This window comes from Artemia franciscana, chromosome 16, assembly GCF_032884065.1.
Source record: "Artemia franciscana chromosome 16, ASM3288406v1, whole genome shotgun sequence".
NCBI classification, from domain to species: Eukaryota; Metazoa; Arthropoda; class Branchiopoda; order Anostraca; family Artemiidae; genus Artemia; species Artemia franciscana.
Genome location: NC_088878.1, coordinates 11,512,210 through 11,530,108, shown reverse-complemented (window position 1 = coordinate 11,530,108; position 17,899 = coordinate 11,512,210). Strand labels below are relative to the sequence as shown.

The window sequence follows — 17,899 nt, the reverse complement described above, 5'->3', positions numbered from 1 at the left end:
ACTAGCTTTATCATTATTTCGCACATTTGTTCCATCTAATCGTGTTATTTTCACTTTTGCATAAAGGTAACTATCACTTGGAAGAATCCAAGATTCCATATCTTTTAAAATGAAATTATAATTTAATTATTCTTCTCTAATTTCTGTATTGTCCCTTCTCTAATTTCTGTATATTCATATTTGGTTGTAGAATCATCAACAATAGGCTTTTAAAATATTTCTCAATAAGGAGCAACAACTTGATTCACTGCCATTTATTTAGCCAAAAAACTTACTAAATAAACTTTAAAAGATTTTCAAATAGTAGAGGCGGATTTTCGATTGTCACTGGCGGTGTCAACAAGAACATCACCAGGGATGTAGGTTAAGTCCCTCCCCTAAAATCATTGCATCCAATAAGCTTTTTCTCTGTTCATTTAGATGTTTATTGAAATATCTCTTGTTATTTGAAAGTATATCTTTTAGACATCTCACATCATTTATCTCTCTTTAATTATAATCTACCCAATCTTTTCCATATTCAGTCGCTCTATTTTTAAATAATTCCAGTCGAGGTTTAATCATAGTGTTATACATGGAACAAGCTTCATCTTTTATTTTTTTATGGACATTCTTAATAATTGAGAATTGGTGATATTTTGATAGAAACTACCAATCCCTCTACCATACTATCTTGTGTGTCCGTAAATTATATCCCCTGGAAAATATCCTGTCCTTATTACCGTGAGCATAATAACGCGAGTCTTAAGGTGCCCGTATACTATATCCCCTGGAAAATATGATGTCCTTATTACTATGAGCATAATAACGTTGCCCGTATATTATATTTCCTGGAAAATGTCCTGTCATTATCGTGAGCATAATAAAGTGATTTTTAAGGTGCCCGTATATTATATCCCCTTGAAAATATCCTGTCCTTATTACCGTGAGCATAAGAACTTGAGTTTTAATGTGTCCGTATATTTTATCCCCGGGAAAATATCCTGTCCTTATTACCTTGAGCATAAAAATGTGAGTTTTAAGGTGCCTGTATTTTATATCCCCTGGAAAATATCCTGTCCTTTTTTCGCTCATTGGTAAATAAAGGTTAACATTACGTTTTAAACTAGGTGGTGGTATAGCAGTCCCTTTGTTAATAACAAAGAAAACATCGATGAGAAAAAACTGGAAAGGTTTTTTGTTATTTTATTAATGTATTTTTTTTTAGGTTTTTTTTTTTATTTGGTTAGGAATCTCATTGCTTAGTGTCAGTTCTCTGAATAGAAAATATCAACAAAAATTATATCTTAGGTATTAATAAAAAGGCATCGGGATATTCACAACGGTAGTTCTACTTCGTTTACGAAGAAAGGAGAAATAAATTATTAAAAACATAAAGTTACTATAATTTTTGTTGAAAAATAATTAAATTCTTATGTTGGAACTATAAATTTCATAATTATAGTTACAACGTGTAATTATAACCATGACATATTTGTCGTCACTTCATATCCATTTTTAATGTCAATATATAGATCAGATTAGACTGAGTTTTACGTGTTCATTAAATAGTAGAATATAAACATACTAATATAAATTACAAGTTAAGTGTATTTAATTTTAAACGAATTAAGTTATTAATGGTAAATAACAGTAAAATTACCTCTATAATAAAATTGCACTGTTATTCTATGAGACAGGAACAGCACCATTTTTTGTGTTTAGGAATGGAATTAAAAAATATGTATAAAAAAAATCAGCCTACAAAATGTGAAAAGAATTACTTGAGAACTTACCCTAAAAGGTAAGCAGCTACTGCATTTTTGTTTCTATTTTGTAGCATTTGTCAACGGGAAATGTTGGCGGTGGACAAATGGACCCCTCTTTGGCAGAAGAGCAAATGTATATTGAAAAGGTTCGCGAGCTGGGGCGAAAGTACATTGAGCCATTACGACGAATGATTGAGAAGATTGGAAATGAGGGTTTGATTTTTTTTTTTTGTATTTCTTAACAACAGCTTTTTTTTTTTAATAGACTTTCATAGAATATTCATTATTAATTTTTGCTTTGTCCTGACTAAAATAAAAAATTCACTTGGTATAGTTTTCTTTATGAAACATGGTGGGCCCGGATTTAAAGCTTTGACGCTTTTAGGCAAAGCGTTTTTGTCGCTCCGTCTTTGTGAGATTGTCGGGATTGCTCCCGAAAATTCAGGAATAGTTGAAGCAATAAACAGAACGCAACTGATGGGCCGAAAGTAATGAAAGAGAGAGGTGATACTGAACTTTCATCTGCCATTCTTGGGAGACATCTGGCAGTTATAAGGGCCATGAGTTTTTTCTTATTCCTGTGTTGTTTTAAAATTACTTTTCTGTGAATAGGCAGTGCGGCGGCCGAATATAGCTGAGACCTTGATGATAGATCGCATAAGTCCAGCTATTGTTAAGAAAAAAATCACTCAGTGATAATTTATTGTGCCCCCGGGCATTGTGTGCCCATAGGCCTGGGCCTAGTGTGCCAATGGGTAACTCTAGGCATGGAGACATGGAATACAATCTAACTATATTGTAATTGCGTTCTGAAAAATACCTGTATTCTGGGCAAAGGACAAGTCAATCAGAATAGCGGCTGAAATCCCTGCGATAGCATTGTGAGAATCCTGCTGGTTTGACGAATTTGACGACCTGAGGGTTTGACGGTTTGTCATATTGCCCAAAGTAGTCGTTGAATTACTTCGACATAAAGGTCTGTTACGTAAACACAATTTAAACAGAAGACAAATTTTAACATTGGACATTAAGCCGCCAATATCTCCAGCTGCTAAAAATAAGTTAGACTGGAAAACAATGAAGTTCAAGGGAAAATTCACCGACTGATCAAAGTCACGCTGAAAACGTTTTATAGATGGACGGAAAACATTAATAGTAAAATAAGTTGTAAAGATTCTTGTTTTAAGCAAGAAAAAAGTATATTGCCACAAAGCGATCAAAGCTTTTGGAACGTATTGCAAAAGAATGCATTATTTTTACATTGAGTCTGTGTCTTTTTACGATTTTTTTTTACACGATTTTTTTTTAAACAATGACTGCTTAAGTAGGTTCAACCCCCCCCCCCCCTCCCCCGTCCCCAAGAAAAACACAGAATATCTGAGTATGAAGGAAACGATAGTTCAGTCTTTTGTACGCACGTTCTTGTGTACGCACGTTCTGCACTTCTTTTGTACGCACGGTCTTGTTGATAGGCCTCCTTAACATGTGTACAAATCCTATTTCCTGCCATTAAGATCAACTTTTATTTATGGAGGGATATCTATTTTAAATATAACAAGGTGGGAAACAAATTTTATCACCTTCTGACTCATTGAAACCTATTTTAGGAAAGCAACAAAAAAGTAAACAACTAAAATGAGAGTACCAGCAGTCCTGTCCCTCTGGGGGAAAGGGGGGCTGACAAGAATTTTTAAATAACTAAGACACAAAAATAAGATTTTAGGGGGTTATTTCCCACCTTGTCCCTTTTCCCTCCTCCCATTCGTGCCCCTGGAGTGCTGTCAGTTTATACTAGTAGTCTAATCTTGGCTCTTCTTGTAGTTACCATATTCGTCTTTAGTTAGCTTATGTTGATTTTTAAGAGTTTCATAAATATTTACTCTCTTAATTTTTCATAGATACAGAGAAGCTGAGCAAAATGAGAAACCTGCTTAATCTTTTGGAGAATCCTCAGAAACGTGTTCCAATGGACACGCTCCTTAAATGTGAATCTGTTCTCGAAAAAATGGACTTCAAAAAGGTAAAATCAATTTTCTTTCTCTTTAAGAGTAATTTAATGATAATCTATCCTTTCTATTTCTGCTCTTTTTAGTATTAAACAAAAAAAAGTGTTTTTAAATGAAAGTAAGGAGCGACATTACAACTTAAAACGAACAGAAATTACTCCGTATTTGAAAGGGGCTTTTCCTCCTCAACGCCCCGCTCTTTACGCTAAAGTTTGACTCTTTTTCTCAACTCTATATTTTAAAACAGTAAAAAACGTTATTAGTAAAAACGCTTCCTTTGATTTGTCAAAAATTTCGAAGTTAAAACTTTCGGATCGTATCAAACTGTTGGTGATATCAATAGTTACATCAAAAGAATGGCATTTTAATGCTGATTTTAAATATATAAGTTTCATCAAGATTAGTCTTACTCATCAAAAGTTACGAGCCTGAGAAAATTTGCCTCATTTTAGAAAATAGGGGGAAACACCCCATAAAAGTCATACGATAATCAAGTCAACCCCTAAAAGTCAACCCCCTAAAAGTCAACGAAAATCACACCATCAGATTCAGCGTATCAAAGAACCTTATTGTAGAAGTTTCACGCCCCTATCTACAAAAATGTGGAATTTTGCATTTTTTGCCAGAAGACAAATCACGGATGCGTGTTTATTTGTTTTTTTGTTATGTTTTTTTTCCCAGGGGTAATCGTATCGACTGAGTGGTCCTAGAATGTCGCGAAAGGGCTCATTCTAACGGAAATTAAAAGTTCTCGTGCCCTTTTTAAGTGACCAAAAAAATTGGAGGGCACCTAGGCCCCCTCCCACACTCATTTTTTCCCTAAAGTCACCGGATCAAAATTCTGAGATAGCCATTTTATTCACCATAGTCGAAAAACCCAATAACTATGTCTTTGGGGACGACTTACTCCCCCGCAGTCCCCGTGGGAGGGGCTGCAAGTTACAAACTTTGACCTGTGTTTACATATAGCAATGGTTACTGGGAAGTGTACAGACGTTTTCAGGGGGATTTTTTGGGTTTGGGGGGATATTTGAGGGGGGAGGGTTACCGAGGAGGATCTTTCCATGGAGGAACTTCTCATAGGGGAGGAGACTTTCAATGGAGGGGGCGCAGGTTTAACGTTTTTAAATTCTACAGCAAGACTTGAATAACACAGTGAGTTTGGTGTTCTTTCACAAATCATAATATGATCATGACATTGATGCTGCAGAGATTTCCAGATTAGGAAGTGATGTAACTAAACATCAACTGCAGTTTTCATTAAAAAAAAAGCAGCTACAAGTTGGTACGACATCACACCTCTGTCAAAAGCTATTGAAACTTAGAAAAGATTAATCAAACACGGGAACAAAAACAGTAAAAAACGTTGAAGCATGAGAAGAAAGAACCACAGGAATGAAGGAGCAAACGTGGGGACAAAATAAGGAAAAGAGACATACAGGCAGTGACACATATGTCAAGGCAATGTTCTAAATTTCTGGTAAATCACTTTACTAGATTCGAAGTTGCTAAAAAAGCACTACTGACACTGGGTGATGATACTGATGAAACAATGGTTTCGGGAACTACCTAAGTTTCTGAAATCAAAGTGTTCCCAGCTGAAGAAGCATCATACACTTTGCAGAGCAACAGTTATGAAAAAAACTCTGGTGTATACTGTTTATGTGAGATTCATATAAAAAACAGATTTCCCCATCCCTAAAAAGCATATCCTCTACCGCGCCCTCCGTTTGAAAGGAAAGTTATTTCTTGAAAATTTTCACCCTAGAAGTGAGACGAAACAAGCTACACTTACCAGAATACTTAAATTTTTTTTCCCTTTTGTCAAGGATTTCCCTGACTGTGGAAAATCCTTATAACAAAATATAGAGATTTGATCCATGCCTTCGGTGAAAAACACATGGTCTCTTGGTGAGTATCCAAAAATCAGCTGACTTATGTGATTGCAAAATTCTTTCAGTGGAAATTATTACCCTTTCTCATATTCTCAAATCAGTGTCAGTATAGTCAACGCGCTACAATTGTACCATTTTTGGTACAATTTAAAGGTCTTGGCACAATGTGGTACATGGATTTGTTTTTCCTCTCTGACTGGGATATCTGTTCCAGTTTTAGTTTATTGAAAATTTTCTTCATCTTACCAAAATTTTTAATATTCTGTTCAGATGGTACAAGTTTATATCTTGAAATATATTTTTAACCAGAAAGCTGGCACAGTTTATTTCAAAACGCTGGCAACACTGGTCAGCATCACTTAATAGTTCTTAGACTAATTAGCTGATACATGTTATCGATATTACCTTCATATACCGACGTATTACCTAACCTTACCGGTCCGATCACCTTACTTATCATATATGGTACATGGTGGATACCTTGCAAAAATTACAGTATTAACAACTGGAGCCTAACTTTAGCCGCACAAGCCTTTCAACTGAGTAGTTTTATGGAGCATGAATTCTACCTTCGTGAAATTGCAAAATTGTGTAGTGGTGGAGGTGTCCCTCAAGATTTCAAGACCTGCACCATTTTTGCATCTTATATTATTATCTTTTTTTTAATCTACACACTTTGTGCAAGATATTAAAAAGCGAAAATAAAATGAAATGCGTCTATTTAACTCACAAACACTAAGCAAATTAAAATTATATTCCTCAGCATAAGTGCTACAGGCCAGAAATTTATGGTTAACTGTTCGAAGTTATGTTAATCTACCATATTAGAAAGGCTATTGAAGCAATATGTGCTTTGAGTAGGCGTCAGTAATGTAAAATAATGAAGATTTATGTAACCATCAGAAGTATAGGGCTTTATGAACACTGAATGGACTTTTAAAATGAGAATGTTTATTTTAAGGAAAATTATTTCTATTTTTTAGAAAATAAATTATGGCTTAGTTACATGGTATTTTTAAAATAAAATTATCCAGACTACAAAATTTCACTATTTTTCATTTTCGGTTAGGTTACTTTTGAAAAACGAGAGAAAAAAATCAGAGAAATAGCTTAACGCTTTATCTTCAAAGTCTACCTATTAATCAATAAATTAATTAATCGAAGAACCTTTTTCAAATATAATTGCTGGCATTTTTTAAATTGCTTTTGCTGCATATAGTAAGTCTTTACTACCTTGAATAGTACTTTTAGGGCAAAGTTCCTCCAGCCATTGAGGCATAGAGCGTCCACAGGTTACTGTTGATATTTTAGGTTTTTAGTCCTTTTCACAAGGACAGATAGCAAGCCTTTCCCAGTATTTTGCCAGCAGAATCCCTTAATAGTAATGCCAACCAGAGCGACTGTACAGTTCGCTATGACGGTTTTGATAAGTACTTATTACTTTATATTTGTTGATTATTAATTTTGTTTATTATTCAGTCATTTCTAAATACTAGTTTACTAGTTACTTTCAATTTGATTTTAATAATTTTGTTTTAATGCTTGTGTGCTAATGTAAGCCTACAGCTATTATAGAAAAGAAACAAATTCTATTTTGAAGTAGTCTAAAGGTGTTTGAGATAAAAAGTAGTCTAAAAGTAGTCTGTACGATTGAGAAAATGAAACAAGAACAGTATCAGTCAAATCATGAAATAAGAAAAATCAACTTATTGTTTGAAATTTTTTTCAAACAGTACCAACCCAAACAAACCAGTTCTCATGTTCGCAGTTTTTAGAGAAGTATCTCATGTAACATAGTAGACCATTTCATAGTTTTTAAGTTTGCTACTGGCTGATAAGTGTTATCGAAATTATATAGTATGTACTGTTGGCAGGTTTTAATGACTATAATATAAACAAAGAGGGGATGATTCTGAGCCCTACAAGCCCTTCAATATGACGTTTTTTTGTAGATTGAATTTACATCTGTAAGGCTACATCATATGTGAAAGTTTTGTGAAATGGCATATAATTTAAGTCGACGTGACTAAGCTACTTTAAATATTGTAGAAGAGTTGAGGTTTAAAACTATCCTGAGTATGTCTATCTTGACATTGCATGATGTTTTGATATGAAAATACTATAGAGAATATTTTGTCTATCAGGGAAAATAAATTATATTCTTTAAAATTAATTGTGGGTATGCTAAACGTTGGATTTAAAAATAGTTGAAAAATATTTAAAAAAATAAATAATAGTTCACTTTGTCTAATTATGTCTCACTTGACATTGAATGAAATGAAAATATAGTAGAAAGTAATTCATCTATCACAGATAATAATGTCTTTTCTTTAAAACTAGTTGTGAGTATGATATACGTTGTTTTTAAAAGTAACTTTATTTGAACTTAAAATATCTTTTTTTTTAATTTTTTAATCTGCATCTTCACTTGGGTTACATAATGTCTTTCTTGACATTGAATGATATTATGGAATGAAAATGAAGCAGAAAATAATTTACCTGTCAGGGATAATAGTGTCTTTTCTTCAAAATTAGTTGTGGATATAATGCACTTTGGCTTTAAAAGTAACGTTATTCAAACTTGAAATATTCTGTATCTGTTTCTTCTTTTAAGTTACATAAAAAAAACTAAGAGATAAAAAAAGAAAATCGAGAAATCATGCTAAACTTTTACTGCGAAAAAGTCACTGCAGCACCAATTCGTTTGAGGCTGATAGAGCTGCGCATGCTTCTCCCTGTCCCAATTTATTCAGAGTTTCAGCTGTTGCCTCTCTAATGAAGTTCCAATTTCCCTAACATTTTTCCTTATAGGTAAAATTTCTGCTTAAGCCCTTACTTGCCGAATAAGGTAAAACGTTATTTTAGATCAACTTTTGAAGAAACTGTTGAAATTTTTTCACTGAGATTTAAGTTGTTTTTACCAAGTATTAGAACATTTTTGATCGCTACATTCTTGACTTACACTAATCTGAGCTCATCAATTTCAAAACTAGCTAAAACGTTAAATAACAAATTAAAACTTACTAAACGGTTATTAATTAAAACACTAAATCATAGAATTTTTTGCTTTCCACTTCTTTAAATTCAGTGGCCTTGTTAGTTTACATGGCTTCTAAAGTTAACTGTAGTTTAGATTTATTTTTATATTAACTGTATTTGTATTAAAATTAACTGTATTTTACTATATTATGTAACTGTAACTGTACTGTTTATCTAAGATATTTTGCCCCAAATATATTACGTTCATTTTCAGTTAGTTTACGACAAAACAAAAAAAAGTGTATTTTGAAATAGGAGTTTGAGCTTCATAAATCAATAGAAACGAAAAATTCTTCAGTGATTTGCTCGGAAAGAAGAAAGTAAATGCAATTTTTAATTTCAGTCAATTTCTTAAACATCATTGACATCTCCTGACTAGCTAAACATACTTATCACACATGCAAATGGGCAAATATTTAATAGAATTGTATACACCCTTGGATGCGTAAACTTCATCACCACAACATGTAGTCTCGAAAACCTCAATCTCTTTGTTAACATTACTTATTATTTGTTGCAGACAGAAATAGCTGGACCCGGCTCTGTACAGCCCCCAAGTGTTTCATTTGCTGTTCCGATACCAATGAAAGAGACTCAGTTTCAATCACTTTTGGAAGCAGTCGCTGCCAATGTAAGTTTTAACGCTAGAGACCAGAGAGTACGGGTGACTGATAAAAATGGAAACTGGTGCTAAAGTTGATAAAAAAAAAGACTATCAGTGTCATCTAGTGCAACACTTGACATAAGCTTTGTAATCGTTTTTTTAGCCGCAGATCTCGATTGCGCTTCATTTTCTTGCGTTAGTACCTGATACTTGATGCCAAAGTCAGGTTGCAAAAGACCTTAAATAAAGTTTAATGCCATTCCTCTGTTATGCTTTGAAGTCATGTGTTAGAGTTGAAATTCTGAACGTTTTAATTGCAGAATTCTCTTAAGCCAATGTTTTCTTCATATAAAAATAGTACATACTGTATTTTCAACAAATATGACTGAAATTATGATTTAGATTATGGTTTCAAGTCAAAGGGACATTGGTCCTTTTGATTTCAAGGTCAAATTTGGCACGTGTGACCTCGTACTAATTGAAATGAGCATTGTTTCTCTTTCAATGACCAATTAATCTCTTTTAAATTATCACTCAATCAAGGCAACAACAATTTAGACTTACCGCCTTCATTAGTATAACACTACTTGGAGTGATTAACACTGATTTCCATAGAACTATTTCCATAGAGGTCATAAGCTACCCATACTCTTTGGTTGAAGACCTTATAAGCTAATATACGTTCTGTTGGAAAGCCGATATTTCGCCAGCAGTATCAAATTGGCGCTTTTTATCATAAGATTTCTATAAATTTCTTAGGTCTTTAATGGATGCCAGCTGGTTGTTCACTGAGGAAATCTACTTTGGGTAAATTAAAAATTAAATGGTGATGTTGGCGTATAGAACTTTCCAATGTTCATTATATCCAGCACGTTCCTTGGTGCAGTACCAAAAGGAAACACAAGGGAAACAAAAAAGGGAGAAATATTTCGATAAGAGGGGCATATAGAGATGCTAAAAAGGGTAGAGATGCGAAAAAAGAAACAGAAAGAAAGAGGGTAAGAAGTAGAATGAGGGAAATAGGGGAAGTAGGTAGTCTTACTCACTTTGAACAAAGTGAGCGATTTATCAAATGAATTGACCTTTTGTTGTTTTTTTCTTCTATGTTTTTTTTCTCTCCTTTTTTGTTGTGTTGATTTCTCTTCTTCTGTTGTTTTCTCTTTTGATTTTTTTACCTTATTCTGGCAACCTTGACTTACCGTTTTTTCTTAGAACTGGCGTATAGGACTTTAAATGGGAAATTTGCTTAGGGTAAATTAAAAATCAAATGGTGATGATGTTGTATAGAACTTGCCAATGCTCAATATATCCAGCACGTTCCTTGGTACAATACCAAAAGGCAATTTTTTTCTTATGAGTGGCTTATGGAGATTGACCAGACACTTTTTTGGGGTTGGGGATTGGGATCGAACATGGTTGCCATTTTCAATTTCTATTTTCAGTGTGAAACACTTTTTGGGGATTGGGGTCGAACCTGATTGCCATTTTTCATTTCTATTTTGAGTGTTCTCTGAAACACTTTTTTTGGGGGTTAGGGTCGAACATGATTGCCATTTTCTATTTCTATTTTCAGTGTTCTCTGAAAAACTTTTTTGGGGTTGGGGTCGAACATGATTGCCATTTTCCTTCTCTATTTTCAGTGTGAAATACTTTTTTTTTGGGGTTGGGGTCGAACATAATTACCATGGACTATTTCTATTTTCAGTGTGAAACACTTTTTTTGGGGTTGGGGTCGAACATGATTGCCATTTTCCATTTCTATTTTCAGTGTGAAACACTTTTTTGGGGGTTGGAGTCGAACATGATTGCCATTTTCCATTTCTATTTTCAGTGTGAAACACTTTTTTTGCGGTTATGGTTGAACATAATCGGAGGGTACGAAAAACACATGCAGAAACGAACAAAGCAAATTCCAGTGAATAATACGAGCAAACTTTAAAGGAACTGAACTTCAAACTCGTAGGATGTCTGTAGCATACCCCCTCCCCTTCATATTCCGCCAAAGGTTCAAGTATCATGTGTGCTTAACTGAGAAGGATTATAGAAAGTTTCAAAAATTTCTAAATGCTAGTCAAACTTTGAGAAGAGACATTATTTTTCTGGTTTAACTAATATTTTTATAGTATTTTTGACAACCAATTTATTCTTGCTATTTAAAAAAACAAAAGTTTTATTGATTTTTACTTTGAAATCGATTCTGTCGAAATATACAGAAAATTGATAGCTAGTTAAAAAACGATCAAAAATGTCAAACTATATTTAATTTTGTTTGTCAAAATATAATATAATAAAATATAATATAATAAAATAAAATATAAATTAAATAAAAATATAAAATAAAATAAAAATATAAATAAATACAAATAAAATATAATAAATATAATTTGTCAAAATATATTTAATTTTATTTAATTTTGTTAAAGCTCGAAAGACAATGCAACTTTTAGGAAAATCTTTATCTTGTAAGATTTAACATGTTTCTGATAAATCGTTTCCTCGTTTTTTCTTTTTTAATACTACATTATTTTTTATCATTGTTTCCTCCCTTTCCCTCTTTTTAGATAAGGGAAGCTAGACTTATATGTTAATATTTGAAACAATAAAACTTGTGTCTGCAAAGCTCTAATGGCGATCGAGCCTTTAAGGAGTTTCAGCGGCTGGACAACATCACTCTTATCTCTTTAACTTATATTTGCATTAAGTTTGAATTGTAATTTTGCTTTGGTTCAATGTTTAATTTATTCATTTCATTGTAATTTCTGAACTGTTTTTAATTGCTGCTTGTTTTGTATTGTCGTATTCTTGTTGTGTAATTTTCGGAAGTATTTTGAGCTGATTCTCAGTAAAGCAATTAATAGCATTGTTTGTTTGTTTTTTTTTTGCTTTTTGGCAATAACGTAATCTACAATTTTTTCATGTCTATATTTCTGTGTGTAGATCAAATCCCCTTATATTCACCACACTTTAAAAAGAACTTTTGGACCAGTAGTGGCAACACTCTCCAACACCGAACAAATCGACTTAGAGTATGATTTTTTGGCGCCCAAGAAGAGGCGATATGTTGAAGAAGAAGAAGAGGAAGATGAGGAGCCAATTGAAATTGCACGGAGTGTTTTGGCTAAAGAAATTGGCACCTTTGATAAGAAATTTGTTGTAAGTCCTAATTTGGTTCCTTATCTTTGTTTAGGCTACACAATCTGACCCTGGACCCACTTCCCCTTCTTTGGGTGACGCTTTCTTGCAAGACTGGTATTGATGACTATTATCTTTAAAATTATACTCTACGAAATTGCTCCTTTGTAAACTGTTGGTTGGGATACCTTCCCTTGCCGAAATTTATAGTAAGATTATTGGTTAACTTATTAACTACTTTAATGAAAACCAAGGAAGTGCCAAAATTGAAAAGCTTGATACATTATTAGCTGTTTCAAGTAATATTTCTAAGCAAAATACGCAATTAACGGAATATAAAAATTAGCGAAAAAGACCTTGCAAAGAGGTCTTCATATCACCTGTTATGCTTGAGAAGTCTTACAAAGCTATTAGTGAATTTGTAATTGATTCATAATGATTCATAATTGAAATAGTGATTTTATAATTGATTCATCTCGTAGTTTGTCTGCTGTTTGCTACATATGGTTTGTCAGCAAATAATTATCTTAATGTGGATTTATTTTTCTCATCAGTCTATTCTGCCTATCTTTAATCGATCAAATCGAAACATATAATCGAAACATATAAACACAAATCGAAACATACACAGCTACGCACGTTCCTCCTCCAACCTAATCTATTTAAAGCCTCGCTCTTTACACCCTCTCAGGAAGTTCCCATTTCCTTTAAACCTTTATTTATGACATCCTCCCAACCCAGACAAGGACGACCTGCTTTTCGTGTAGCTCCAGACGGTTATTTATAACAAGTATTTATAACAAGTTGTTATTTATAACAAGTATGTGAATTTATAATGAAAATACAGAAGGAACCTGACTAGACTGCTAAGTAAGAAAAACTGATAGAAAACTGACTGCTAAGTAAAGCATCCTGGCCCTTCAAATGATTTTATTTCCAATTTAGTGTTTATATTTCCAATTACGAATAACAGTTCAATTTCTGGGAAAATAAACATTTATAGCAATACATTTCTGAAAAAATCAATTCTAAAGTATTTTAAAGTGGAATAAGCTTGATCATTAATGTCTTACCTATGTCCTGTCAAGTTAAAAGTGATCCTTTTGATCGAAGTTACAATTGAACCGCTTTTGTTCTCTTTTTCGTGACCACTGTCCGTCAATTGATCCTTCGAGTGTGACTTTTGGGAAACGGTCAGGGGCCTTTTTTTTACAAGATCAAGCCACAATAGTTGCTGCCATTTGATTTTATCAGGTATTTTTGATTTATGGCTATAAATATCTTTAAAATAATGCTTAAGTATTTTAAAGCGGAATTAGCTTGACTCTTAGTCTTCATTTTAAATCCTACTTATGTCCTGTCCATCCTTATGGGACATCTTGGGGCCACTCCTATTGACGAAGCATGGTGGAAGTTTTAGGTGATCCTTTGATCGAAGTTACATGTGAACGGCTTTTGTGCTCTATCTCGTGACCACTGTCCGTCAATTGTTCCTTCGAATGTGATTTTTGGGAAACGGTCTAGGGCCTTTTTTTTAAACAAGATCAAGCCACAATAGTTGCTGCCATTTGATTTTATCAGGTATTTTTGATTTATGGCTATAAATATCTTAAAAATAACTCTTAAGTATTTAAAGAGGAATTAGCTTGACTATCAGTCTTCATTTTAAATCTTACTTATGTCCTGTTATGCGTTTCAAATGATTTTATTTCCAATTTACTGTTCATATTTCCAATAATGAATAACAGTTCAATTTCTTGGAAAATAAACATTTATAGCAATGCATTTCTGAAAAATCAATTCTTAAGTATTTTAAAGCGGGATAAGCCTGACCACTAATTAATTTCTTACCTATGTCCTGTCAAGTTACAAGTGATCCTTTTGATCGAAGTCACAAGTGAACCGCTTTTGTTCTCTTTTTCGTGACCACTGTCCGTCAATTGTTCCTTCGAAATTTGACAATGTGGAAGATGGACAGAATAATTTTAGAAAAACAATTTGTGAAGTTGCTGATGGTGTTCTAGGGAAGAGTGCTAAGACAGCAACTAGGAATATTAGTGAAAAAGCTTTATGTTTAATAGAGAGTAGAAGGGGTTTGTACAAGGATTATCTGAGTGATAGATCGCATGAAAACAGAAGGAATGTAAAGAAAGTGGAGAAAGCATTAAAATATGATCTAAGGAGATGTGAAGTGGAGGCCATGGATGAAATTGCTCAGGATCTGGAAGATGCAGCTAGACGGTATAATAGTACAATATTATACTGGCATGTTAATAAATTGAAAGGGAGTAGTCAATCCGGACTAGTCCCAGTTAAAGATAGGAATGGGGCCGCAATTAGTGATAAGGAAAGAGTTAAAGAGAGATGGGTGGAATACTTTGAGAATGTGCTAAACCGAGATACACTTGCAGGAAAAGATATAGATGAAAATAAAAAAGTTTGTAATACCTTGGATGTGAAGGAAGATTTGTTTAGTGAGGAAGAATTAGCGACAGTATTAAAAAGATTAAAAAATAATAAGGCTTAAGATGCTGATAGTGTGATAAATGAGTTTCTTAAATGTGGTCGCTCGGAGGTTAGAAATAAGCTACTGAAGATTATGAATATGATTTTTGAAAAAGGGGAAGTACCTTATGATTTTAGGAAAATTGAACTAAACCACTGTATAAGAAAGGTGACAAGAGTGAGTGTCGTAATTCTCGAGGCATTAGTCTGGTCTCTGTAGGTAGCAAATTACTTAGTAATATGATACTTTTTAGACTGAGAGATGATGTAGACAAAGTTTTAAGGGAAGAACAGTGCGGTTTTAGAAAAGGTAGAGGATGTGTCGACCAAGTGTTCACTCTTAGGTTAATAATTGAGAAGGCTCTTCGCTGTCAAACACCTTTGGTCCTCAGTTTTATCGGTTATGAGCAAGCTTTCGATTCTGTTGATAGAAGAGCATTAGCAAAAATCTTATCCTTATATGGTATACCAGAAAAATACATCAAATTGATTTGTGCTATGTACGAGAATAATACTGTTGCGGTTAAGGTAGGAAATGAGGTTAGCAGGTGGTTTTGTATTAAATCAGGAGCTAAGCAGGGTTGTGTTCTATCCCCGTTTATATGGATCATTTTGATGGACTTCGTCTTAAGGAGCACAGGAAAGGCAATTGGAGACCACGGAATCAAATGGGGAGGGAAAACGCTCCTGGACTTAGATAATGCTGATAATTTAAGCATATTAGATGAAAGTGTGAGCAAAATGAATGAATTTTTAGAGTTTTTGCGAGTTCAGGGTGCTAGAATAGGCTTGAAAATTAATGTTAAGAAGACCAAGTCACTAAGGCTAGGAATAAGTGAAGATGAAAAGGTGACGTTGGGTAACGAAAAGATTGATCAGGTTGGCAGCTTCACTTACCTTGGTAGTATTATTAGTAAAGAAGGTGGGAGCAGTGAAGATGTTAAACGTAGAATAGCTAAGGTTCAGGGTGTTTTTTTACAGTTAAAAAAAGTTTGGAAGAATAGAAAGATAAGTCTGCAAACCAAGATTAGAAAATTGGAAGCTACAGTGATCAGTGGTAAACATGGCTCTGAAGCATGGGTGCTCCGAAAAGCAGATGAAAATTTACTAGATGTTTTCCAGAGAAATTGCCTACGGATTGTTCTGGGTACCCGGCTGACTGACCGTATTTCAAACAGTAGGTTGTACGAAAAATGTAGTTCAATTCCGCTTTCTAGGCCTATAATGAAAGAAAGGTTGAGATGGCTGGGCCACGTTTCGCGGATGAAGGATGACAGATTGCCGAAGATTGTCCTTTTTGGCCAACCGTCTGGGGCTACACGGAAAGCAGGTCGTCCTCGTCTGGGTTGGGAGACTTTCACAAATAAAGATTTAAAGGAAATAGGAACTTCCTGGGAGGGCGTAAAGAGGGATGCCTTGAATAGATTAGGTTGGAGAAAGAGCGTGCGTAGCTGTGTTGGCCTCAGGTGGCTTGCTTCTGAAGTGAGTTATTAGTAGTAGTAGTAGTAGTAGTTCAGTTTCTGGGAAAATGAACATTTATAGCAATACATTTCTGAAAACATCAATTCTTAAGTATTTTACAGCGGAATAAGCTTGACCATTAATGTCTTACCTATGTCCTGTCAAGTTACAAGTGATCCTTTTGATCGAAGTTACAAGTGAACGGCTTTAGTGCTCTTTCTCGTGACCACTGTCTGTCAATTGTTCCTTATGTCACCTTCTGTCAAATGTGTTCTGTCACCACTCATACTCAATCTTGTTCAACACGCCATACGGTCGATAGTAAGGGCCAAATACAAAGCGAAATGGGTGAACCCTCATTGACAAGGTTGGATATGCTTATGATACCAATGACATGGCTAAAACGTCATCAGAACTCCAATGACAGGCGGGCTACCTCATATAAGTAACGAGACCGTTCGGCATACATATAAACGCCAACAAAACCAAAGTCATGGTTATGTCTCGTAATTAGCTAGAAAACCTTCTCGCCGTAGCCATTGACGGCTAGATAGCAAAAAGAAAGTCGACCACTCTATCAACCTGGGAACCTCCAAACTACTCAAAATTGCCATGCCATCAATTTCAAATATCACCTAGTTCCAGCAAGTTCTAACTTCAGAAGATAATTTTTTAAACCACATTGGCCTGCCATAACATAAAGAAAGATAACAATCAAAAATTGGGTTTTTTAAAGGCGAAACAAAAATACTGAAGACATACAGAAAGCGAATATTTCAAGAGAACTGTACGAAAAAAAATAATATAATCATGGAAAATGCCAAAGACAAAAAAAAAACGCGGAAAGTCAACAAAACCGATTAAAAACCAATGAAAAAACAGCCAAAAAATTAAAGATAAATAAAATTCAACAAAAAATAAAAAATTATAAGAATCAAAACCAAACCTCTAACAACAATAAAGTGAGTCATTTGCCACTATCCGCGCTTCGCACAAAATCCAAACAATTATGAACTGCCATCGGCGGATACAAATGAACAACTAAATGTTGTTGTGAGCAATTTTATTTGTTAATATCCGCCAATGACAGCTCAGAATTGTTTTCATTTTTTGCAAATTGTACAACTCCCAAGAACAACCCAAGACACATCTTCATATCATTCACTGGTTCATGCCCGTCAAAAGGAGTGACCCAAAGATGTCCAACAAGGATGGACAGGCCATAAGTAAGATTTAAAATGAAGACATTAATGATCAAGTTAATTCCGCTTTAAAATACTTAATAATTTAATTTTTAAGAAATTTATAGCTATAAATAGAAACTACTCGACAAAGCCAAACGGCAGCAACTATGGTGGTTTGATCATATTAAAAAATGACCCCCAATCGTTTCCCAATAGTCACATTCGAAGGGACGAATGACAGACAGTGGTCACGAGAAAGAGCACAATTGCGGTTCACTTCTAACTTCGATCAAAAGGATTACTTGTAACTTCGATCATGCCCCGT

General features: G+C 34.1%; 1 protein-coding gene across 4 annotated transcripts in view; it reads left to right on the top strand.

Annotated features, from left to right (window-relative positions):
• LOC136037074 (mediator of RNA polymerase II transcription subunit 15-like) overlaps positions 1–17,899 on the top strand; it is a 104,656-nt gene that overhangs the window by 73,960 nt on the left and 12,797 nt on the right. For all 4 annotated transcript variants that reach the window (XM_065719520.1, XM_065719521.1, XM_065719517.1 and 1 more), the window contains exons 11-14: positions 1,820–1,961; positions 3,647–3,768; positions 9,209–9,319; positions 12,230–12,445. In XM_065719520.1, coding sequence (XP_065575592.1) covers positions 1,820–1,961; positions 3,647–3,768; positions 9,209–9,319; positions 12,230–12,445 — 591 coding nt within the window. The remainder of the gene's footprint in view (positions 1–1,819; positions 1,962–3,646; positions 3,769–9,208; positions 9,320–12,229; positions 12,446–17,899) is intronic.